General features: G+C 51.2%; 3 protein-coding genes across 21 annotated transcripts; 1 reads left to right on the forward strand and 2 right to left on the reverse strand.

Annotated features, from left to right (window-relative positions):
* Nucleotides 1-70: 70 nt before the first annotated feature.
* EIF3I (eukaryotic translation initiation factor 3 subunit I) lies at nt 71-9,269 on the reverse strand. Of its 2 annotated transcripts, none has more exons than XM_004025355.4 (11): nt 9,190-9,269; nt 9,004-9,096; nt 7,514-7,601; nt 7,160-7,225; nt 5,320-5,469; nt 5,110-5,237; nt 3,059-3,169; nt 2,850-2,939; nt 2,457-2,530; nt 640-732; nt 71-544 (listed from the first exon to the last, which is right to left on the reverse strand). In XM_004025355.4, exons 1-11 carry the CDS (start codon nt 9,190-9,192, stop codon nt 463-465), a joined length of 978 nt encoding a protein of 325 aa, XP_004025404.1. In that variant the 5' UTR covers nt 9,193-9,269; the 3' UTR covers nt 71-462. The 2 variants fall into 2 exon arrangements, with proteins under 2 accessions (XP_004025404.1, XP_055246879.1); XM_055390904.2 differs by having other exon boundaries at nt 5,320-5,491; nt 9,190-9,236.
* A 2-nt stretch (nt 9,270-9,271) lies between these two features.
* TMEM234 (transmembrane protein 234) lies at nt 9,272-17,161 on the forward strand. Of its 18 annotated transcripts, none has more exons than XM_031012946.3 (9): nt 9,272-9,327; nt 9,613-9,764; nt 10,409-10,475; nt 14,260-14,352; nt 14,664-14,722; nt 15,094-15,227; nt 15,330-15,417; nt 15,836-16,495; nt 16,589-17,161. In XM_031012946.3, exons 1-6 carry the CDS (start codon nt 9,312-9,314, stop codon nt 15,199-15,201), a joined length of 495 nt encoding a protein of 164 aa, XP_030868806.2. In that variant the 5' UTR covers nt 9,272-9,311; the 3' UTR covers nt 15,202-15,227; nt 15,330-15,417; nt 15,836-16,495; nt 16,589-17,161. The 18 variants fall into 18 exon arrangements, with proteins under 18 accessions (XP_030868806.2, XP_063556853.1, XP_063556848.1 ...); XM_063700783.1 differs by lacking the exon at nt 15,094-15,227 and having other exon boundaries at nt 15,836-15,958; nt 16,083-16,495; XM_063700778.1 differs by lacking the exon at nt 14,664-14,722 and having other exon boundaries at nt 15,836-15,958; nt 16,083-16,495.
* Nucleotides 15,734-22,884, reverse strand: DCDC2B (doublecortin domain containing 2B). The gene is made up of 9 exons (XM_004025356.5): nt 22,294-22,884; nt 20,317-20,368; nt 19,802-19,878; nt 19,438-19,569; nt 19,003-19,149; nt 18,846-18,885; nt 16,706-16,841; nt 16,088-16,191; nt 15,734-15,829 (listed from the first exon to the last, which is right to left on the reverse strand). The coding sequence occupies exons 1-9, from the start codon at nt 22,557-22,559 to the stop codon at nt 15,734-15,736; spliced, it is 1,050 nt and encodes a 349-aa protein (XP_004025405.3). The 5' UTR covers nt 22,560-22,884.
* Between the last annotated feature and the right edge of the window lie 10 nt (nt 22,885-22,894).

The raw sequence follows: 22,894 nt of genomic DNA on the forward strand, positions 1-22,894 counted from the left end.
AGCTTGCTGGGGTGTCAGTGAAAAGGAAAGATGATGAAACAGACACCACAAAATATCTGACCAGAAGCCATTTATTACCAAACCAATTTATTTATTAGAGTTCAAAACCTTCTGTGAGAATCTTCTCTGGCCTGGTTGGAGATCCACCTTTTTTTTTTTTTTTTTTTGAGACGGAGTTTTGCTCTTGTTGCTCAGGATGGAGTGCAATGACGTGATCTCAGCTCACTGAAACCTCTGCCTCCTGGGTTCAAGTGATTCTCCTGCCTCAGCCTCCTGAGTAGCTGGGACTATAGGTGTGTGCCATCATGCCCGGCTAATTTTTGTATTTTTAGTAGAGACGGGGTTTCTCCATGTTGGTCAGGCTGGTCTCAAACTCCTGACCTCAGGTGATCCGCCCGCCTTAAAAAAAAAGTGGTGGGATTACAGGCATGAGCCACCACGCCCGGCAGGAGATCCAGCTTCTTAAGCCTCAAACTCAAATTCGAAGTACTGTGGGTCGAAGTAATGGATACGGACGTAACCATCTTCCCCGCCGCTGCTGTAGCTGGAAAAAGATAGCCAGGCACCAGTCAGGTGCTTACTCTGGGAGAGGCAGAGACCCAACCCAGGCTTAGGTCAGCTGCTTCACTGGGACCCTACCTCTTGCCATCAGGATGGAAGGCAACACTGTTGATAGGTCCAAAGTGACCCTTGACTCTTCCAAACTCTTCTTCAAAGGCCAAATGGAAGAACCTGGAGGAAAAGGGACACAATTAATTCACTTTCCATCTTCTTCCAAAACACTTTGGAGGTGGCACTCCCCAAATGCAAATTGTTATTATTATTTATTTATTTTGAGATGGAGTCTTACTCTGTCACCCAGGGTGGAGTACAGTGGCGCAATCTCGGTTCACTGGAACCTCCCCCTCCTGGGTTCAAGCAATTCTCCTGCCTCAGCCTCCTGAGTGGTTGGGATTACAGATGCCTGGCTAATTTTTGTATTTTTAGTAGAGATGGGGTTTCACCATGTTGGCCAGGCTGGTCACGAACTCCTGGCCTCAAGCCGCCTTCCTTGGCCTCCCAATGTGCTGGGATTACAGGCATGAGCCACCACACCTGGCCTCAAATGCAAATTGTATCACAAAAAATAAAGCAGAAGCCGAGGCGCAGTGGCTCACGCCTGTAATCCCAACACTTTGGGAGGCCGAGGCGGGTGGATCACTTGAGGCCAGGAGTTTGAGACCAGCCTGGCCAACATCTCTACTAAAAATACAAAAAGCAGCCAGGGACGGTGGCATGTACCTGTAATCCCAGCTACTCAGAGGCTGAGGTAGAAGGATCGCTTGAGCCCAGGAGGTTGCGGTGAGCAGAGATGGTGCCACTGCACTCCAGCCTGGGCAACAGAGTGAGACCCTGTCTCAAAAAATAATAATAATAAAGCAGAAAAATTGACATAAGAAGAAGTGAATGGGAACAAAATAAGATGGAAATTGGTGGCTGCGTGCCATGGTTCACGTCTGTAATCCCAGCACTTTGGGAGGCTGAGGCCAGAGGATCGCTTGAGCCCAGGAGTTCGAGGCCAGCCTGGGCAACATAGTGAGACCCTGTCTCTTACTTTTTTAACTTTTCTATTATAAGGGGAAGACTGGACCCAGATGTCTGCCTGAATACATAACTAATACTTATAGAGTGCCTACTATGTGCTGGGCAGTGCTTAAAGAGCTTAATAAATATTAACTGAATAATTTAATCTGCATAATTTTATGGTAAGTATATTGTCATTGTCTCATTATACAGTGGAGGAAATTTGGACATAGAGAAATATAATGAAGGCTGGGCACAGTGGCTCATGCCTGTAATCCCAGCACTCTGGAAGGCCAAGGTGGGTGGATTACTTAAGGCCAGGAGTTCAAGACCAGCCTGGCAAACATGGTGAAATCCTGTCTCTACTAAAAATACAAAAATTAGCCAGGCGTGGTGGTGGGTGCCTGTAATCCCAGCCACCCAGGAGGCAGAGGCAGGATAACTGCCTGAACCCGGAAAGCAGAGGTTGCAGTGAGCAGAGATCGCGCCATTGCACTCCAGCCTGGGTGACAGAGCAAGACTCCGTGTCAAAAAAAAAAAAAAGGCTGGGCACGGTGGCTCACGCCTGTAATCCCAGCACTTTGGGAGGCTGAGGCAGGCATATCACGAGGTCAGGAGATCGAGACCATCCTTGCTAACACAGTGAAACCTCGTGTCTACTAAAAATACAAAAAGAAAATTAGCCAGGCATGGTGGCGGGCGCCTGGGCCGCTGAGGCAGGAGAATGGCGTCAACCGGGGAGGCAGAGCTTGCAGTGAGCAGAGATCACGCCACTGCGCTCCAGCCTAGGCGACAGAGCGAGACTCCATCTCAAAAACAAAACAAAAACAAAAACAAACAAAAAAGGTACACCCCATGAGATTTTAATTTGGAAGAGCTCTCTTCTTCTTTACCTGGCCTCAAACTTGCCAATCCTGGTGGAGGTTGTGGTTACATCCATGGCTTCCTGACCACCGCCCAGGACCACCTGAATGGAAGAAGAAACTCTAGATGGGACCAATGGACACCAAGTCCATTTTGTGTTTTTCTGCTGCCATATACATTTTTAACATCTCACACGGCTCAATGGGAGGATACCAAAGGTAGGGGATGATCAGACACTTCTGCCACCTCCTGCTGGCTGCCCTGGGGCTATTCAATCCTTCCAGCTTTGTCACTCCTCTGGGCATCTCCTCTCTGCCTGACATCATTTCCCCCAACAATGTTGTAGCCCAACTTCTAGACAAGCATCTAGAACTTGGAAGCTTCCTGAGGCTTCAGCAGGAAGGCGGGTGGGGTTCTCTTACATGGTCATAGTTGGGGGAGAGGGCAGCTGAGTTGACGGGACGTTCTGTCCGGAAAGTCTTCTGATGTTCAAGAGTTGTGGAGTCAAAAAGCTGGAGAGAGAAGGCAGGGGGGAAATCTGTAAAAAGAGCTTTCCTGGGGGAAGTTGGGCAGGGTGAGCTGTGCAGCCGGAGGGAGGGAGCAGCCCTGCCAGACCGCTGCCCAGGCTCACCTTGGCTGTGTTGTCCTTAGACGCGGTCACAAACATGGTCATGTCCCTGGATAACTGGATGTCGTTGATCTGCCGGGAGTGCTCCTTAACATTCACCAACACCTCTCCAGACTAGGGAAGGAAGAAGAGTGAGACTGAATGGGCCCAATCCCTACTAATCTCAGCTCCCCAGAAACCCAAGCACCCAAATGAAAGCTGAGACAGCATGGACTTTGTGTTTTCCTCACCCCCTCTATCCTATCAGTCACCCCTAAATATCCCTTGACTCTGTCCAGTAATGTACATCCTATGCCTATTGGCTAGTTCAGGTTCACTCTCCAAACATAACCTGCAAAAGCTGTTGGAAGGAAAATCTGACCATTGATAACCCTTTAAAGATTCCCTACTACCTGGAGGAAAATCAAAACTCTTTACCTCCTCACACTTAAGGACGTTTAAAATCTATTCCCCGTCCTCTGTCCCCAAGACCACACCCCAAGGGTTTCTGAAGACTCCATACTTTCTTAACTCTGTGCCTTTGCCTTTGCTGTTCCTTTTGCCTGTGGGATGTTCTTTCCTTCCTGCTTGAAGCTCCATTTATTCTCCAGGGTTTAATGTACACGCCACCTCCCTGGGAGAGTGCACCTTCCACACTTGGCTGAGACCTCTATGGTGGCACAATTCACAATCTGACTCAGGTGCTAGCTGTTTGCAAGTCTGTCTCCCCATGGGGGAAGGGACTGCGTCTGATTTACTTCTTTGTTCTAGGAGCTCAGCACAGGGCATTATACTCAGAGGTGGCACGGAAATGCTCATTTGTGATCCTTAATTATTTTTTTGAGACAGGGTCTTGTTCTATCACCCATGCTGGAGTACAGTGGCACAATCATGGCTCACTGCAGCCTCAATCTCCCAGACTCAAGCAATCTTTCAGCCTCAACATTCTGAGTACCTGGGACCAAAGGCACACTCCACCACACCCAGCTAATTTTTAATTTTTTTTTGTAGAGACAGGGTCTTCCTATATTGCCCAGGCTGATCTCAATCTCCGGGGCTCAAGCAATCCTGTCACAGCCTCCCAAAGTGTTGGGATTACAGGTGTGAGTCACCACACCCGGCCTGTGATCCTTATTAACATGTCCTGAGTACTTTGTGACAAGTTTTTCAAACATGTGATATCATTTGATCCTTGAAACATTTTACAGATAAACAGGGTCAGAGAAGTCATGTAAATTGCCCAAGACCACACAGCTAGAACGTGGTGAAATCTACATTTGAATCTCACCTCTGCTCTTTTTAAAATTTTTTATTAACTTTTTTTTTTTTTTTAAAGACAGGGTCTCACTGTCACCCAGGCTGGAGTGCAGTGCTGCAATCATAGCTCACTGCAGCCCCAACCCCTGGGCTCAAGAGATCCTCCTGCCTTGGCCCCCAAAGGCACTGGGATTACAGATGTGAGCCACAGCATACAGCCCTGCCCTTGTTCTGAACTAGTGTGCTATCACCAGTCCCCAAGGCAGGTGGATCATCTGAGGTCAGGATTCAAGACCAGCCTGGCCAACATGGAGAAACCCCATCTCTACTAAAAATACAAAAATTACCCAGGCATGGTGGCAGGTGCCTATAGTCCCAGCTACTCCAGAGGCTGAGGCAGGAGAATGGCTTAAACCCAGGAGGTGGAGGTTGCAGTGAGCCAAGATCGTACCACTGCACTCCAGCCTGGGTGACAGGGTGATACTCTGTCTCCAAAAAAAAAAAAAAAAAAAAAAAAAGCCACGAGCGGTGGACTGCCTGAGGTCAGGAGTTCGTGACCAGACTGACCAACATGGTGAAACCCTGTCTCTACTAAAAATACAAAAAAAATTAGCCAGGTGCGGTGGCATGCACCTGTAATCCCAGCTACTCGGGAGGCTAAGGCAGGGGAATTGCTTGAACCAGGGAGGTGGAGGTTGCAGTGAGCCGAGATGGCGCCACTGCATTCCAGCCTGGGCGACAGAGAGAGACTCTATCTTAAAAAAAAAAAAAAAAAAAAAATTTATTCTGGTAGGCTCAGGCCCCATGTGGCCTCTTACCTTGGCACTATACTGGTTGAGCTCTCCACTCTCATGGCCAGCGATGATGCATTCCCCCAGGGGTCCCCAAACAGCACTGGTGATTTTAGAGTCATTGCAAGGGATCTTCATGTAGGGCTCATTGTTGTCTGTGTGGGGCAGTAGATGTTAGGCCCTGGGCTCTAGAACTGCACCCTTTACCTCAACCCCAGCCCTATTCCCAGCCCTCACCAATCTGGCTCGGATCCCGCAGGTCAAAAAAGCTCACAAAGCACTGGTAGCCCATCTGCTTGTCCGTGGAGAACATGATGATGTTGCCCCCAAAGTCAAAACCGCAGGTCCGGACAGCCGAATTGGTCTTGAGAAGGGCCAGCTGCTTTCCTGGAGTCAGGCAGAGTCTAGGCTACAGCATCCATTGCAATTACAGGGAGGACATTCTAGAGAATGCTACCATCACATCTCACTGTTTGTCTTGCTCCAGTGACCCAAACTTAAAAAGTATTTTAACTTTTCTTTTTTTTTTTCTTTTTTGAGACAGTTTCACTCTGTTGCCCAGGCTGGAGTGCAGTGGTGCAATCTCGGCTCACTGCAAGCTCCGCCTCCCGGGTTCACGCCATTCTCCTGCCTCAGCCTCCCAAGTAGCTGGGACTACAGGCGCCTGCCACCATGCCCCGCTAATTTTTTGTATTTTTAGTAGAGACGGGATTTCACCGTGTTAGCCAGAATGGTCTTGATCTCCTGACCCGTGGTCTGCCCACCTCAGCCTCCCAAAGTGCTGGGATTACAGGTGTGAGCCACCGCGCCCGGCCTTTTTTTTTTTTTTGGATGGAGTTTCGCTCTTGTCCTGCAGGCCGGAGTGCGATGGCGTGATCTCGGCTCACTGCAACCTTTCAATCGATTCTTCTGCCTCAGCCTCCTGAGTCGATGGGATTACAGGCGCCCGCCACCATGCCTGGCTCATTTTTGTATTTTTAGTAGACGGGGTTTCACCATGTTGGCCAGGCTGGTCTTGCACTCCTGACCTCAGGTGATCCACCTGCCTCAACCTCCCAAAGTGCTGGGATTACAGGCGTGAGCCACCACACCTGGCCAAGTATTTTAACTTCTTACCTAGACTCTTTCCTCAGACATCCTGCTAATGTGGCACTACTCATACGTAGACTGCAATATATCTGTCTCTCCCTCAGACTGCGCTTCTCCACAGCAAAGACCTGATCTGATTTCCCTGCATGTCCCCAGTACCCAGCATAGACCTGGCACTGAACAGAACAGCTTAGGCTGGGCACAGTGGCTTATGCCTGTAATCTCAGCACTCTGGGAGGCCAAGGCGGGTGGATCACTTGAGCTGAGGAGTTCGAGACCAGCCTGGCCAACATGGTGAAACCCTGTCTCTACTAAAAATACAAAAATTAGCCGGTGGCCAGGTGCAGTGGCTCATGCCTGTAATCCCAGCACTTTGGGAGGCCGAGGTGGGTGGATCACCTGAGGTCTGGAGTTTGAGACCAGTCTGGCCAACATGGTGAAACCCTGTCTCTACTAAAAATACAAAAATTAGCCAGGTGTGATGGCGCATGTCTGTAATCCCAGCTATTCGGGAGGCTGAGGCAGGAGAATCACTTGAACCTGGGAGGCGGAGGTTGCAGTAAGCCAAGATTGTGCCACTGCACTCCAGCCTGCGTGACACAGCCAGAGAATCTGTCTCAAAAAAAAAAATCAGCTAAGCATGGTGGCGTGCGCCTATAATCCCAGCTACTCGGGCTGGCTGAGACAGGAGAATCCCTTGAACCCGGGAGACAGAGGTTGCAGTGAGCCGAGATAGTGCCATTGCTCTCCAGCCTGGGTGACAGCGAGACTCTGTCTCAAAAATAACAAAAAGAAAAAAAAAAAAGAAAACTTAATCTATGCTTCCTCTATCATGGCGTGTATTTTCTCATCTGTCTTTCTTGTCTCTTATTCCCTAGACTGGAAACTATCTATGGATTTCATCTCTATTTTCCTAGGACCTGTTTACTCAAACAGGTACACTGTAGGTCCTCAATATTTGCTAAAAAGGTGAATATGCCCAGCTTACCTGTTTCACAGTCCCAGAGACGACAGCTGTTGTCAGCTGAGCCAGTGAGGACATGCTTGGTGTCCCCTGAAGAGTTGTTAAGAAATATGACGAAGTTCACCCGAGCCCTTGTCCTCTTGGGATGCCAAGTGAATCATCTCCCTGTTCAGCCCCAAAGAGCCTTTCTTCCCCTCTTACCTCCTTATCCAGATCTGGAATTTGTCCTGAATGTTTCCTCAGCCAGTGAAGAGACCAGGGAGTAGGAGGTATCATTCTCTAGGCCCTCAACAGCACCCCCAACTCCCAACTCCCAACTCAGCCTCTCCATCGCTGACACACCCTAGCAACACGGACTCAGACCCAAAACAAGGATACAGTCAGCGTCCACACACCACACAGCTCCGGTATGGCCCATGTAGGTGCCCAGCCTCTCACCATTCACAGAGTACCATACATTGACGATCTGGAAAAGTCAAACCACAGGATAGTACACATCCCAGTAAGAGCAATGGCTTCCTATTTTGCCCCAGGAACGCTCAGCAGCCTGTAGCAAGGCTGATTCTGCCCTCTTCTGTTCATTTCCTGGGAAACAGCAGGGAGCTGGTAAAAAGACCAACTCCTGGATTCTCCTCCCTTCCTGAAGGGAAGCAACAGAGGAGTCAGGTGACTTGTAAAGGCATCCTCATTTGTTAGCTCCAGCTCTCCTGGGACTCCCAACGGCTCCAAAGAATAAAAGGCCAAGTTGAGCTCCAGTCCAGAAAAACAGTATCTCTGATGTCTTATCCAAGTGGGAGCAGCTGGTAGTAAGGAAGTCTGGGTTCTGGTGCCTGCTCTGCCACTGTCTCACTATATGATCTCAAATACAGTGCTTCTCTCCTCTGAACTTCAGTTTTCTCATCTTGAAAATGGCCAGGCCGGGTGTGGTGGCTCATGCCTGTAATCCTAGCACTTTGGGAGGCCGAGGCAGGCGGATCACCTGAGGTGAGGAGTTCAAGACAAGCCTGTCCAACATGGTGAAACCCCATCTCTACTAAAAATACAAAAAATTAGCTGGGCATGGTGGCACGAGCCTGTAGTCCCAGCTACTCGGGAGGTTGAGGCAGGAGAATCGCTTGAACCTGGGAGGCAGAGGTTGCAGTGAGTCGAGATCGCGCCACTGCACTCCAGCCTAGGCGACAGAGCGAGACTCCGTCTCAAGAAAAAATAAAATAAAATGGCCAGGTGCCTCAAACGGCAGTATCATGAGGGATTGTTTGGCATTGAGTAGCAGGATGGGATTGACTTAAAATGAGACTAGAGACACCTTCATTAAGTTCCCTGTGTCTGAATAACACAGCCTGCACCTATCCTGGTAGAAAGATTAGATTATCCCTAAAGGTCGCATCCCGTTCTCTGGGCAAGCTGACCCTCATCTTTATCCCCTTTCCACAGTGGTCTCTTGCTTTTCTTGGAGTGCAGTGGCACGATCTCAGCTCACCGGGCTCAAGCGATCCTCTCGTTTTAGACTCCGAAGTAGCTGAGACCACAGGCGCGAGCCACCATGTCAGGCTAATTTTTTTGTGTGTAGAGATGGGTCTTACTACGTTGCTCAGGCTGGTCTCCAACTCCTGGGCTCAAGCGACCCTCCCACCTCGGCCTCTCAAAGTGCTGGGATTACAGGCGTGAGCCACCGCACTCGGCCAATAGAGTTCTTCCCCACCTTTCCCGGTAGAATACTTTCGCCAACCTACCCCCGGCATGGCCTCTCCCTACTTCTCACAATGGGCTGCTCTTTGGTTCCCCGCTAACGGCAAAACTGGCGTGTCCACCCATCGTCCTGGCAGAAGGATCCCGCCCCTCCCGGACCCCCTCCAGCCAACACTCACAGGGTCCTTGGCCACAGTAAAGAGGAGGTCTCCTTCACGGTTATACTTAATCTGCGTAATGGACCGCTCATGGCCCTGCAGTAGGATCGGCTTCTGTGGGGACAAGACAGTAACGTCAGTGCTCGGAATTGGGCCCCAGCCTCAGCCCAGGACCCCCACTGCAATACCCCTAACTCTGAAACTCACCATCCCGGCCGTGACGCGAGGAAGGCCGCAACGTGAGTAAGACCGGAAAAGGTTTCGAGGCCACTTCCGGATTATGGGTCTCCGCCCCCTCGTTCCCGGAAGTAGAAGACAGCGGCGTTGCCATGGCGGCGTCTCTGGGTAGGTAGCCGGCCCCGCCCTTCCATGGATTTCCCGACCCTCGCCTCGAATTCATTTCCTGCTCCACATCCACCCTCTAACCCCTACCCCTGCTACAACCCCAGAGGCCGGACTCCTGGATTCATCTCCCCAGCTTCCCTGGGCCTGCCTTAGCCAGTCGCAGCCGAGGCGAAGAGAGCGAAGGAGGGAAGTGGGGGCGGTTAGCTGGGGCTAGAAGGCCAGGAGAGGGCGGGGTGGGCGGCCGTTTGGGGTGGGGGTCAGGGTGACTCACTCGTCTGCATTCAGGGCAGGTGCTGGCTCTGGTGCTGGTGGCCGCTCTGTGGGGTGGCACGCAGCCGCTGCTGAAGCGGGCCTCCACCGGCCTGCAGCGGGTTCATGAGCCGACCTGGGCCCGGCAGTTGCTACAGGAGATGAAGACCCTCTTCTTGAATACTGAGGTGCGTCTCTGTGAAAGGCCCCTCTCTCGGTGGAGTTGCCGCCAAGAATTTGGTCTTTGGAGTCAAACAGGTCTGGGTCAGCCCCACCACTTACTCACTAGAAATTCTCGGAAAAGTCAGTTGTCCTTGAGCCTCAGTTTCATCATCTGTAAATGGCGATTATAATAATAACCATCTGATGGGTCAGTTGCAGGAATTAGGTGAGATACGTAGAGCACTTAGCATTAGGCCTAGAACATAGTAAGTGCTCAATCTATGGCTGCCATTATTCACATTTTATTGTGATTCCTTCAGTTACATAAGGCAACATTTGTGAGCCTTTCCAGAGGGAGGGCTTGGGGCTCAAATTGGCCCTGCGGGGGAGGAGTTCAGAGGAGGAAGGCTTCCTGGAGGGGCTGACATTGGCTTCAAGGCCTTGCAGGATGGGAACTAGCAGAGGTGAGGGAGAGGGTAGTTTGAGCAAAGGCACAGACTTCAGTCTGTTTCCCTCTTTGCCCTGGAAGGATCCTCCTTAGAGGGATTAGTGTTCTCTGGGTCCTTATAACCCTGCCTCCTTCCAAGGAAAGACATTCGCTAGGAGCTCAAAGAAGGCAGTGCTGCTCAGTCAGGCCATTACACTGACTGCAGGTTTCTCCTCTTTCCAGTACCTGATGCCCTTTCTCCTCAACCAGTGTGGATCCCTTCTCTATTACCTCACCTTGGCATCGACAGGTGGGTCCTGGCTTGGAACTGTTCTGCTTAGTGTTTGAGGCCACCTGGAAGAGTGATTGGGGGGGGCGGGGTGGAGCTTGAAACACCTCATTCCCATCAGTGAGAGAGGGCTGACTAGCTCTAGTTCCCTCTTACTACCCTCTTCTCTGAACAAGAGGGGCACAGTGGGCTGGTTATGAGTATGTTGCTAGGCACTGGAGTTGGTTTGAAGCCTGGCAGTCATGTGTGACCAGCGGAGGAAGAAGGAAGGTTCATTTTGCTGTGCCAAGTGCTGGCTTTCACATTCTTGCTTCCACTGTGTGCTACCTACCTGACCATGAGCAAGTCACTCATTTGAGCCTTGGTTTTATATAGTTGGCTTCATAGCATTGTGAGAATTAAATTTAATGAATGGGAAACATCTAGGAGAGTGCCTGGCACACAGTCAGAGCTCCATATACATAAATTTCCTTTCTCTTGACATTTGTGACTGCCCTCTACTACGTCAGATACTGCACTAGTCTTACACATTATTTAATTCCAATCATGACTCTGTAAAGCAGATATGATTATCTTAGAAAACGAAGTTGCAAAACTTTGGGCAATTTCACCTCTCAAGTCCCACAGCATGTCAGTGCAGAAGGATTTGAAGCCATATATTAAAAGTTTATGCTCGACTGGGCATGGTGACTCACGCCTGTAATCCCAGCACTTTGGGAGGCCAAGGAGGGCAGATCATTTGAGGTCAGGAGTTCGAGACCAGTCTGGCCAACATGCTGAAACCCCGTCTCTACTAAAAATAACAAAATTAGTTGGGTGTGGTGGTGTGTGCCTGTAGTCCCAGCTACTTGGGAGGCTGAGGCACAAGAATGGCTTGAACCTGGGAGGCGGAGGTTGCAGTGAGCTGAGATCATGCCACTGCACTCCAGTCCCTGGGCAACAGAGCGAGACTCTGTCTCAAAAACAGAAAGAAAGAAATAATATGCACTTATTTAAAGAGTTTGAAAACCTCTGGCCTCATGCATTCACTGCTGTGGAAGAATGCTGAACCCTTGACCAGCTGACTACAGGTAGCCATTCACCAAGTTTTAATCAAATTGCAGTTTTAGGTTCTTTTTATCTCATTACCCTTTCTGCCTGTATCCTTTAATATCCATCCTTTCTAATAACCAGAACAGTAATAACTATTTATGAAGCATCCACTTCAGCCAGGGACTATCCATGCATTATCACAGTTCATCTTACAACAACCCAACAAAAGAAATGGTATACTGTGACCCCTATTTTACATGCGGGGAAACAGGTTGAGTGTTTGAATATCCTAACCAAGACTGCAAGGGAAACTCAGATCTGCCTCACTCCAGTGCCCTCACTTTCCACTGCACTGTGCTGCATCCTTCTTCCATCTACTGTTGCAAACCAGACCTTAGCAGCCATGACACTCCTTGTAAGGTATGTAAACTTAAGAAGGCAGCTCTGGGCAGGGCACAGTGGCTCAGGCCTATAATTCCAGCACTTTTGGAGGCTGAGGTGGGCAGATAACCTGAGCCTAGAGACCAGCCTAGGCAACAACAACAACAAAAATACGAAAATTAACTGGGCTTGGTGGTGTGTGCCTGTAGTCCTAGCTGCTCAGGAGGCTGAGGTGGGAGGATCGCTTGAGCTCAGGAGGTCGAGGCTGCAGTGAGCCTTGACCTCACCACTGCACTCCAGCCTGAGCAACAGAGAGAGACCCTGTCTCAAAACAACAACAAAAAAAACGAAAAACAACAACAAAAAAGCAGCTCTTTGTAAGTGGGGTTGTATCAATTTCTTAGATGGGTAATGCCTCCATGCTGGGGCCTCCCAGGGGATGAGGAGCAGGAAGGACAGTTTGCTCCTCTGCCTCACACAGGCGAGCCCTGGGAGTGCTGGGAAAGAATTTGCTGAGGAGCCAGTGTGAGCATCCGGTCTGCAGTTGAGTCTTGTTACCATGGATAACTCAGCTGATTTGTCCGTTGGTCTTTTTTATGTGTATGTGGCGCTTTTTTTTTTTTTTTTTTGGAGACGGCATTTCGCTCTTGTTGCCCAAGCTGGAGTGCAATGGTGCGATCTTGGCTCACTGCAACCTCCGCCTCCCAGGTTCAAGTGACTCTCCTTCCTTAGCCTCCCCACTAGCTGGGATTACGGGCATGTGCCACCACGCCTGGCTAATTTTGTTTTTTTGTTTTTGTTTTTTGAGATGGAGCCTTGCTGTGTCACCCAGGCTGGAGTGCAGTGGTGCAATCTCTGCTCACTGCAACCTCTGCCTACCAGGTTCAAGCAATTCTCCTGCCTCGGCCTCCCAAGTAGCTGGGACTACAGGCATGCGCCACCATGCCTGGCTAATTTTTGTATTTTTAGTAGAGACGGGGTTTCACAATGTTGGCCAGGCTGGTCTTGAACTCCTGACCTCAAATGATCCACCTGCCTCGGCCTCCCAAAGTGCTGGGATTACAGGCGTGAGCCACCACACCCAGCCTAATTTTGTATTTTCAGTAGAGACGGGGTTTCTCCATGTTGGTCACGCTGGTCTCTAACTCCCGACCTCAGGTGATCCGCCCACCTCAGCCTTCCAAAATGTTGGGATTACAGGCATAAGCCACTGCACCTGGCTGTGGCTCTTTTTTTGATGTGATAAGAACACTTAACAGGAGATCTACCCTCAACAAATTTTAAGTTAACTCCATTAGTCTTTTTCTTTTTTTTTTTGAGACAGAGTTTCACTCTTGTTTCTCAGGCTGGAGTACAATGGTGTGATCTTGGCTCAGTGCAACCTCTGCCTCCTGGGTTCAAGCGATTCTCCTGTCTCAGCCTCCTGAGTAGCTGGGATTACAGGCGTCCGCCACTATGCCTGGCTAATTTTTGGTATTTTTAGTAGAGACGGGGTTTCACCATGTTGGCCAAGCTGGTCTTGAACTCCTGACCTCAGGTGATCCGCCCACCTCAGCCTCTCAAAGTGCTGGGATTACAGGCGTGAGCCACCCTGCACCTGGCCAACTCCATTACTCTTTTTCAAGTTTGCTTATTGGCAGTCAGCCCCTTGGAACTTCAAAATTAAGGAACAGATCCTGGGCTATGATGCCCTCTACCCACACCACAGGTCCAGCCCAATGTCCTGAACAGGTCCTGCTCCTTCCTTCTGACACTTTTTATTTTTAACTCCATAAGGCCTGAGCTTGGGCTGAAACAGAAACAAAATGTGCTTCATCTGATGTTCTGCTCTGTCTATATCCACAGTTTAATAACGGCGCAGGCTTTGGAGTCAGGCAAGCCTTGGTTTAAATCCTCAACTTGCCTTAGTTTATGTGACTTCTTTGAGCCTTTGTTTCTTTTACGCAAAATGGTGATAATCCCCTTCTTGCAGTCTTGTGAAAATTGAGATATGTACACAAAGCACCTAGGCCATGGTATGTGCTTAAAAAATGGTGGCTGTGCTTGGTGTTACCTGACTCTCTACTCATCCTTTGGGATTTGGGTGCCTGCCTGTCCGTCCAGATGTCCTTGAGATCTCACGAGTTCTCTTTGAGTGCAAAGACCTCATTCTCATTATCAAACCAGGCTGGTCCCAGACCTCAGAGTTCAGGTCTTCATGCTGGAATCCTGGGAAGCACTGAACATGGAGTCAGGAGATGTGGGTTTGAGTCCTGAGATTTGCTGTGACTTCATCTGGAAGATGGGGTTTTGATACCTTTTTTAAAGGTATGAAATGATGATGATGGAAGTGTTTTGTGCCTAGAAAGGCATTTGTTGCATCTCAGGCATTCTTTTCATTCTGACCACCCAGATCTGACCCTGGCTGTGCCCATCTGTAACTCTCTGGCCATCATCTTCACACTGATTGTTGGGAAGGCCCTTGGAGAAGATATTGGTGGAAAACGTAAGTTAGACTACTGCGAGTGCGGGACGCAGCTCTGTGGATCTCGACATACCTGTGTTAGTTCCTTCCCAGAACCCATCTCCCCAGAGTGGGTGAGGACACGGCCTTTTCCCATCCTGCCCTTTCCTCTGCAGCTGTTTTTCTTCCTTGTGGCCATCAGAGTTCCCTTCCCTTGGACAGTCTGGGGAAAGACAGAGGCTGGGGTTTGGGATTGAGGACCGGACCCCATCTGAGCCTTTCCTCCAGCCCTGTACCAGCTCCTACTGGCATGGCTGAGCTCAGACCCTCTTGATTTCTGCCTATTATCCCAGGAGCAGTTGCTGGCATGGTGCTCACCGTGATAGGAATTTCACTCTGCATCACAAGCTCAGTGAGTAAGACCCAGGGGCAACAGTCTACCCTTTGAGTGGGCCAAACCCACCTCCAGCTCTGCTGCCTCCAGGAAGCCCCTGGGCCATGAAGTGCTGGCAGTGAGCGGATGGACCTAGCACTTCCCCTCTCTGGCCTTAGCTTCCTCCTCTCTTATGGGGATAACAGCTACCTCATGGATCACAATAAGAGAACAAGAGTGAAAGAGTTTTGTAACCTTCAAGTGCTGTTCAGCTGCGGGGATTTAGCACAGGAGACTCTACGCTCACCCTCAGCAACCTTTCTGCCCCAGCAGCTCTCTTCCTGCTAACATCTCAGGCTCCCAGCCCAGCCACCATTACTGTGGCCTGATCTGGACTATCATGGTGGCAGGTTCCATGGACTGCAGAACTCCAGCTGCATGGAAAGGGCCAGCTGCAGACTTTGAGCCAGAAATGCAAACGGGAGGCCTCTGGGGCTCAGTCAGAGCGCTTTGGCTGAATGAGGGGTGGAACCGAGGGAAGAAGGTGCGTCAGAGTGGCAGATGCAGGAAATGAGCTGTCTATTAGCCTTGCCTGCCCCACCCATGAGGTAGGCAGAAATCCTCACTGCCAGCCCCTCTTAAACAGGTAGAGAGCTGTGAGCCCCAGCCCCACCTGAGTCCAGCACACCTGGCGAGTAGTAGCTGTCAATAAATCTGTGGTAAACAGACAAGAGGTTAGTAAGTATTCTTTTATTGTGACAAACCCACTCCCCCGTTTGTGGCCTGTCTCCCAGGCTCAGTCAGCTACTCCTTTCTCTGGCCAGAGAATCCCATAAGGAAATAGCCCCCACAGCCAGGGCTGCTCTGCTCAGAGGAAGGGAAGGCTGGGCTGTGGGTTTAGGAGCAGGAGAACGGGGAGGGCTGAGGAGGCCGCAGTGTACCCTGTGAGCCCAGCGGAGGTGCTGGCTCCTGAGGAACAAGCTGCTGGAGGCTAAGGACAAAAGGTGGCCAGAGTAGTGGTCCCCAGTTGCCCTCTGGAGCTGCTGGCTCTCAAGATGGCAGAGCTGGGGCTGAGGCTGAGATAGCAGCCCCAGCCCCAGGCTGGTTTTCCAGGGACAAGGCCTCTTCCACTATCTGTGCTGCCCTCTGCAGGAGGTGGAAGGCCATACAGAATGGAGCCATGAGTATGGCCAGCCTCCAGCTCTCAGCCAGGAGGTCCCCAACCCCAAGGAAGGAAGAAACTGGAAATTAGGAACTGCTTCCTCATTTAACAAGGTAGGAAGTTAGGAGATCATTTACTTTCAATCACAAGGGAGGAGAACTGTTCCTGGGGCCCAAGGCTGCCAGTTTCCAGCTCAGAGCTCCTCCCATCCCAACATACTGTTTCCTGATCCAACAGCTTACCTGATCCAAGGGCTCCTCTGTCTGGGTGTCTTCATCATCTGCTACTTCCAGGGCCCCCGCTGTCTCCTTCCTTCGGTGGGGAGCTCCGTATACTCCTATAACTCCTAAAGAGGGGTGGCAGCACTGGGTGATGCCCAGGCTGAAGAGCCCTCAGCATTCCTGCCCTGGACCTTCATGCTAGCCCCTTTCCCTCCCCTGAACCTGGTTCTGCATTCCCCACCACCTCCCAGGATGGCAAGGAAGTGAGAGGTGGGCCTTTGGTCCCACCCCCATCCCCTCTATATCCCACCCCTGAAGTCTCATCGCTTTAAGCACTGCCCTTTCCACGTGCTTCTTTTCATGTGATGAGGCCCTGTGAAGAAGGGACAGGATATACAGATGGGGGCAGCTGGAGACAGTTATGATGAGGTCAGTACCAGCTTTTTTTTTTTTTTACGGGCAGTCTCCTGAGCCACAGTAGGTTCAGACTCCTTTATCTTTTTTTTTTTTTTTTTTTTTCAGTGCCGGCTTTGTGTCTGAGCATTCTGCTCCCATGGACATCCCCAACAACAGCAGGGACCAACCCATGTCACTGTCAAAGGGCAGCTGAGAAGGGCCTGAGCCCCAGGGACCCCTCACCTGATGGGAATGAGAGTGTGGGGAGCTTGCTTCTTGGCTGAATGGTCTGCTGGGGTCTGGCATAGAAAGCAGATGGCTTAATTCGGTCTGGTTCCTTTGGAGAGGGCTGGGTTACCTGGGCCCTGTGGCCTTGGGCCTAGAGAAGGGACACTGGGCTTGGACCCTGATTGCTGGCCATTCTTACCTTTCCTACTCCCCAGTTCAGGCTTCAGAGAGCCCCTGACGCCTGCAGGAACATGGCAGAGGAGACGCCGTCTGTCTTCACAAAGTACGTCCTCCCTCCTTGCTGCCTCTTCCCACCAGCCTGACTTATCCAGGGACAGAGCAGTAGGTGCCTGGCACTCCTCGATGCCCAGTGAAACCAGACTGTGCTTCCCCACCCCCACCGCCATGCCCCATGCTCACTGGCTCATTTCTTGGGAGGGCTTAGAGCTGGATAATATAAGTTCCCTTGGACCCTGCTGTGCCAAATATGCCAATTCTCTCTCCCAGCGTCCAATCTAGCAAGAAGGTATTAAGTCCTGCAAATCAGATGAGAATTCTGGTCTGGCCCCTGCCACTCAATAACTGTGTCACCCTGAACAAATCACTTCACTTTTTTTTTTTTTTTTTGAGACTTGAGTCTTACTTACTCTCTCACCCAGGCTGGAGTGCAGTGATGTGATCTCGGCTCACCACAACCTCCGCCTCCCAGGTTCAAGTGATTCTCCTGCCTCAGCCTCCCAAGTAGCTGGGACTACAGGCACCCACCACCATGCCCAGCTAATTTTTTTGTACTTTTAGTAGAGATGGGGTTTTACCATGTTGGCCAGGCTGGTCTTGAACTGACCTCAGGTGATCCACTCTCCTCGGCCTCCCAAAGTGCTGGGATTACAGGTGTGAGCCATCGTGCCCAAGGCCCACTTCACTCTTTTCAGCTTCAGTTTCCACCTCTGGAAAATGGGGATAATCTTTCTTTCACAAGATTATTAAAAGTGGCCAGGCAAGGTGGCTCACGACTGTAATCCCAGCACTTTGGGAGGCTGAGGTGGGCAGATCACCTGAGGGAGTTCGAGACCAGCCTGACCAACATGGAGAAACCCTGTCTCTACTAAAAATTAAAAAAATTAGCCGGGTGTGGCTGAGCGCGGTGGCTCACGCCTGTAATCCCAGCACTTTGGGAGGCTGAGGTGGGCTGATCACGAGGTCAGGAGATCGAGACCATCCTGGCTAACACGGTGAAACCCCGTCTCTACTAAAAATACAAAAAAATTAGCCGGGCATGGTGGTGGGTGCCTGTAGTCCCAGCTGCTCGGGAGGCTGAGGCAGGAGAATGGCATGAACCCGGGAGGCGGAGCTGGCAGTGAGCCAAGATTGCGCCACTGCACTCCAGCCTGGGCAACAGAGCGAGACTCCATCTCAAAAAAAAAAAAAATTAGCCGGGTGTGGTGGCACATACCTGTAATCCCAGCTACTCGGGAGGCTGAGGCAGGAGAATCACTTGAACCCAGAAGGTGGAGGTTGCAGTGAGCTGAGATTGTGCTATTGCACTCCAGCCTGAGCAACAAGAGTGAAACTCCGTCTCAAAAAAAAAAAAACAAAAAAAACATTATTAAGAGGATGCAGGCTGGGCATAGTGTAATCACAGCACTTTGGGAGGCCAAGGTGGGAGGATTGCTTGAGCCCAGGAGTTCAAGACCAGCCTTCGCAATATCGTGAGACTCATCTCTATATTTAAAATAAAAGAAAAAAGGAGGCCGGGCGCGGTGGCTCACGCCTGTAATCCCAGCACTTTGGGAGGCTGAGGCGGGCAGATCACAAGGTCAGGAGTTCAAGACCAGCCTGGCCAACATGGTGAAACCCCGTCTCTACTAAAAATATGCAAAATTAGCTGGATATGGTGGAGCGTGCCCATAATCCCAGCTACTCAGGAGGCTGAGGCAGGAGAATTGCTTGAACCGGGACCTGGGAGGCGGAGGTTGCAGTGAGCCAAGATCCTGCCACTGCACTCCAGCCTGGACTACAGAGCAAGACTCCGTCTCAAAAAAAAGAAAAGAAAAAGAGAGGATGCAGTGAAATAAGGTCAGAGCCTGTGCCAGAAGAGTTGTCAGCCAGTCACTCCCCTTCCTTCCCACCCCTCATTGTCCCCTGCGTCACCTACCCCCTGCCTGTGGGGCCTAGACTTCGAGCCTGGAGGATGCCTACAATGACAAAAGGAAAGGCTTGTAGTGGGCAGAGGGCATAGAGTCAAAGCACACAGACCCAGAGGGTGGCTTCCTCTGCCCGGCCTGTTACCGCTCCACCTCCCACATACATACCAGCAGCCCCTGGGCAGGGAGGGGCTGGGCACCAGCAGCTCCAGATAGGGAAGGTCCTTGAACTCATCCTCTCCGACAGCCACATAGTAATGGCCAGTTACCAGCTCCTCCCCTGCTGACAGTGGGAGCCCCTCTAGGGTACAGAGTCTGGGAGAGAGAGGTGAGGAGGATAAGGGCTGGTAGACTCGATGCTTCTTCACATTCAGCAGACTGAAGGGGTGGGTGCAGCTATTCCAAGGTGCCCTCTGGCCTCTGGGCACCCAGGCTCTACCCTGCCTCTGCGGGCTGGGCAGAGGGCCCTCTCCCAGTGGCATAGGGGCAAGTCCCATGTGGGGGAACGTGCTTTCCTTTTGCCTCTTCATCCTCAGCCACAGCTGAAGCCAGTGGCGAGGCTCTCTTTGGGGACTTTTGGGCCCTCGCAGTCCCCATACTCACTTGCACACAGCCCCACTCTGCAACTTGACCTTCTCAGTCAGGAGCTTCAACACAGTTTCCCAGTCCTGGCTGGCAGCCTGGGACAGCTTCAGACTAAATGGGGGACTTACCAGGTCCCCATTCCTGAACACACTGAGACAAAAAGCCTGGTAAGGGGGAGTGTCCCCAGGAGTCCCTACATGTGAGGGGAAGGGTGGCACAGGGCCAGCAATAACCATAACACTGGTCTGTCTTCACCCATCAAGCATGCTGGACTTCTACATTCCCAACAGTAACCAGAGGCTCCTAGAACAAACCCAACACCATTTTCTTGGCCTTACTAAAACAAACATCAACACCCCTGCTCCCTCACACTGGCACTCACTGGATATAGCTGGGAGCACCTGCAGGCAGCTGCCGTCCAATGGCCCCATCACACAAGTGGCGAGTCACAGGAGGACCCTGAAACCCATGTCAGGCCTCCAAATCAGGAGAGTTGGGGCCTTTGGTTAGGGGTGGGTCCATCCAAGGTGTGGAGTGAGGGGGCCGGAACCAGACTGGGGCAGGAAGGGGGCTAGGAGGAGTAAGACAGTTTACACCTTTCACCAAAAGGTGCTTAGATGTTCCCTAAGTCACATTCTAACCACCCCCTCCCCCAATCTGTGTTTCACAGCTTTCTCTTTCCTTTGGGGACCCCAGTGTGGAGTTAAAGGCTGCGACAGAAGCAAGAAATAGTGTCTTGAAATCCCACACCCCAGGAAAGATAGTAGCTGGCTCCAAAGTACCCCCCATGGAACTGGCAGATCCTGCTGCTTCCCTGGCTTCCCAAACCAAATTGGGGGCAGTTCCAGGAGGAGTGGGAAGACAGAGGGGCTGGGGCACAGGTTCCCCGGGACTCACTTGTAGTCTGCAGCTCTTCCCACCTGGGTCCTTCCCTCCATGGGGTAAATAGCTGAAAGGACAGATAGATCACAGGTCATCTTGTGGAGACTGAGGCCTCGATAGCCTGGCAGATGTCAGTGTTGGGTTGGGGCGCAGCTCACCAGATATCCCTCCCCATGGAATAGTGGCAATCATCTCAGTCCAGAAACAAGATATTGGCAGCTGAACCTGCCCTAGGACCCCTTGAGTGCTCAAGTGCTGTCTGGGTAAGTGCTGAGTAAGTCTGGAAATCCAGACTGGGGTCTCAATACTAACCATGAGATTAAAGGTCAAGAAGGCTGGGCATGGCAGCTCACGCCTGTAATCCCAGCTCTTTGGGAGGCTGAGGCAGGAGGATCACTTGAGCCCAGGAGTTTGAGACCAGCCTGGGCAACCTCATTGCTACCAAAAAAACAAAAACAAAAATTAGCCAGGCATGGTGGCATGCACGTGTGGCCCCAGCTACTTGGGAGGCTGAGGCAGGAGGATTGCGTGAGCTCAGGAGTTCGAGGCTGCAGTGAGCCATGATCGCACCAGTGCACTGCACTCCGGCCTGGGTGACAGAGCAAGACCCTGTCTCAAAAAAAAAAAAAAAAAAAGTCAAGAGAAACTAGAAACTAGTGCATTATGCATCCTGCTGTATCCCAAGAGTATTCTCATTCATGAGATAGGTCATTTTATCTCCATTTTGTATGAGATTCCAAGAAATTAAGTGACTTGCCCAAAGTCACACAAGGAATGAAGCCTAGATTCTAAGTCTACCTAGCTTCCCTCCTCTGGCCTTTTTTTTTCTTTTTTTCTTTTTGAGACAGAGTCTCACTCTGTCCCCCAGGCTGGAGTGCAGTTGTGCGATCTCAGCTCACTGCAACCTCCGCCTCACGGGTTCAAGCGATTCTTCTGCCTCAGCCTCCTGAGTAGCTGTGATTATAAGCACGTGCTACCAGGCCTGGCTGATTTTTTTTTTTAATTTTATTTTATTTTAGATGGAGTTTCACTCTTATTGCCCAGGCTGGAGTGCAGTGGCACGATCTCGGCTCACTGCAACCTCTGCCTCCCAGGTTCAAGCGATTCTCCTGCCTCAGCCACCCGAGCAGCTGGGATTACAGACATGCGCCAGTACGCTCAGCTAATTTTGTAGTTTTAGTAGAGATGGGGTTTCTCCATGTTGGTCAGGCTGGTCTTGAGCTCCTGACCTCAGGTGATCTGCCCGCCTTGGCCTTCCAAAGTGCCGGGATTACAGGTGTGAGCCATCGTGCCTGGCCAATTTTTGTATTTTTAGTAGAGACAGAGTTTCGCCATGTTGACCAGGCTGGTCTCGAACACCCGACCTCAGGTGATCCACCCGCCTTGGCCTCCCAAAGCGTTTGTTAGGATTACAGGCGTGAGCCACCGTGCCCAGCCACTTACCCCCTCTTGATCCTTACATTATAGTAAGCAACCTCAGCTGAGAGCTAAGAGTAGGACCTGGAAGCCAGACATGAGTCAGAGACTCAGGTACTCAAATTCTTCTCCCACCCTGGGAGACAGTCTCCTCCTGCAACAGGGGATGGCCCTAGCCTAACGGGAGAGTCTGGGATGCCTATGCACAGTGGGGAGGAATGGATGGGTGGATTTAGAGTGTTCAGTGATAGGGGGTCCAAGCAAGAAGAGCTTTTGGAAAAAGGGGCTCACCCTGTGGGAGAGTGGTCTTCCCACAGGCTGATCTTGGCTGTGATGGGCATAAACATTAGTAACACACAGAATTCTATCTGAATTTCAGTTCAGCTATTTGTTATGTACTCTTAGGCAGGTTTTCTGTCTGTTTTCCCTTTCTAATGGAGGCAAAACCACCCCCCCCCCCCCACATAGAGTTCATAAGTACCAGTAACATGCTGGTACATACATGGTAGGTACTGAATACACGCTCTTGCCGTTACCTCCCTTGCTAGGCTGTTTGACCAGCCCCAGCCCACTCACTGGAGCTTGTGGAATCGTTCAAATCCAGCGGCCACATACTGCCCTCTGTTCTTCAAGTCTGCCAGGTTGGTGACAGGGTGGCCATGACAAGGTGTGTAGAGGGCACGCACAGCCAGTGGGGCCTGCACAGCTGATGTCACCTCGCAGAGGAAGGCCTCCATGGTGGGGAAGCGGCGTTGAGTCACCACCAGCTGGGAGCCTGGGAAGAATGGGTCCCCATTCCGGTACACCACTACCCTCTTGGCTGCTGGACTGCCACCCGCCATAGTGTATCCTCAGTCAGAGAAACAGACCTGTTGCCAGGCAACCAAGGAGGGGCTGGGAACATTGCCAATCAGAGGTGGAGTCCTGCCCTCTCACCCAGGAAGGCAGAGGGAGACTGTGGCAGGAGCATTTATCTGCATTCAGGGTTTTATCCCATCTGCCCTGGGGAGATCACACTTAAACATAGGTGTTACCCTACTCTCCAGAGCCTCCTTGCCACTCTAAAGCACAAGGCTGAGCTCAATTGGGGATCAGCTTTGGGAGCTGTTCCCTAAGGAGGATGGCTAGATCTTTTCCTGGGCCATGGCTCCCAGCTGGCTCCGGGGTCAATGCCCCA

Source organism: Gorilla gorilla, chromosome 1, assembly GCF_029281585.2.
Source record: "Gorilla gorilla gorilla isolate KB3781 chromosome 1, NHGRI_mGorGor1-v2.1_pri, whole genome shotgun sequence".
Lineage (NCBI taxonomy): Eukaryota > Metazoa > Chordata > Mammalia > Primates > Hominidae > Gorilla > Gorilla gorilla.

Bases quoted from the DNA above. Each gene is read 5' to 3' on its own strand.
- EIF3I (XM_004025355.4), bottom strand. The intron at 7,602-9,003 runs GTGAGTGTTGGC...TGACTTTTCCAG, and splicing joins TTACTGTGGCCAAGGACCCT to ATCGTCAATGTATGGTACTC. The intron at 3,170-5,109 runs GTAAGAGGCCAC...TTCCTTCCCTAG, and splicing joins TCAACCAGTATAGTGCCAAG to TCTGGAGAGGTGTTGGTGAA.
- TMEM234 (XM_063700748.1), top strand. The intron at 9,765-10,408 runs GTGCGTCTCTGT...TCCTCTTTCCAG, and splicing joins CCCTCTTCTTGAATACTGAG to TACCTGATGCCCTTTCTCCT. The intron at 10,476-14,259 runs GTGGGTCCTGGC...CTGACCACCCAG, and splicing joins CCTCACCTTGGCATCGACAG to ATCTGACCCTGGCTGTGCCC.
- DCDC2B (XM_004025356.5), bottom strand. From the start codon at position 22,559: ATGGCGGGTGGCAGTCCAGCAGCCAAGAGGGTAGTGGTGTACCGGAAT. The intron at 19,879-20,316 runs GTGAGTCCCGGG...CATGGGTTTCAG, and splicing joins GGAAGAGCTGCAGACTACAA to GGTCCTCCTGTGACTCGCCA. The intron at 19,150-19,437 runs GTGAGTATGGGG...TCTCTCTCCCAG, and splicing joins CAGAGTGGGGCTGTGTGCAA to ACTCTGTACCCTAGAGGGGC.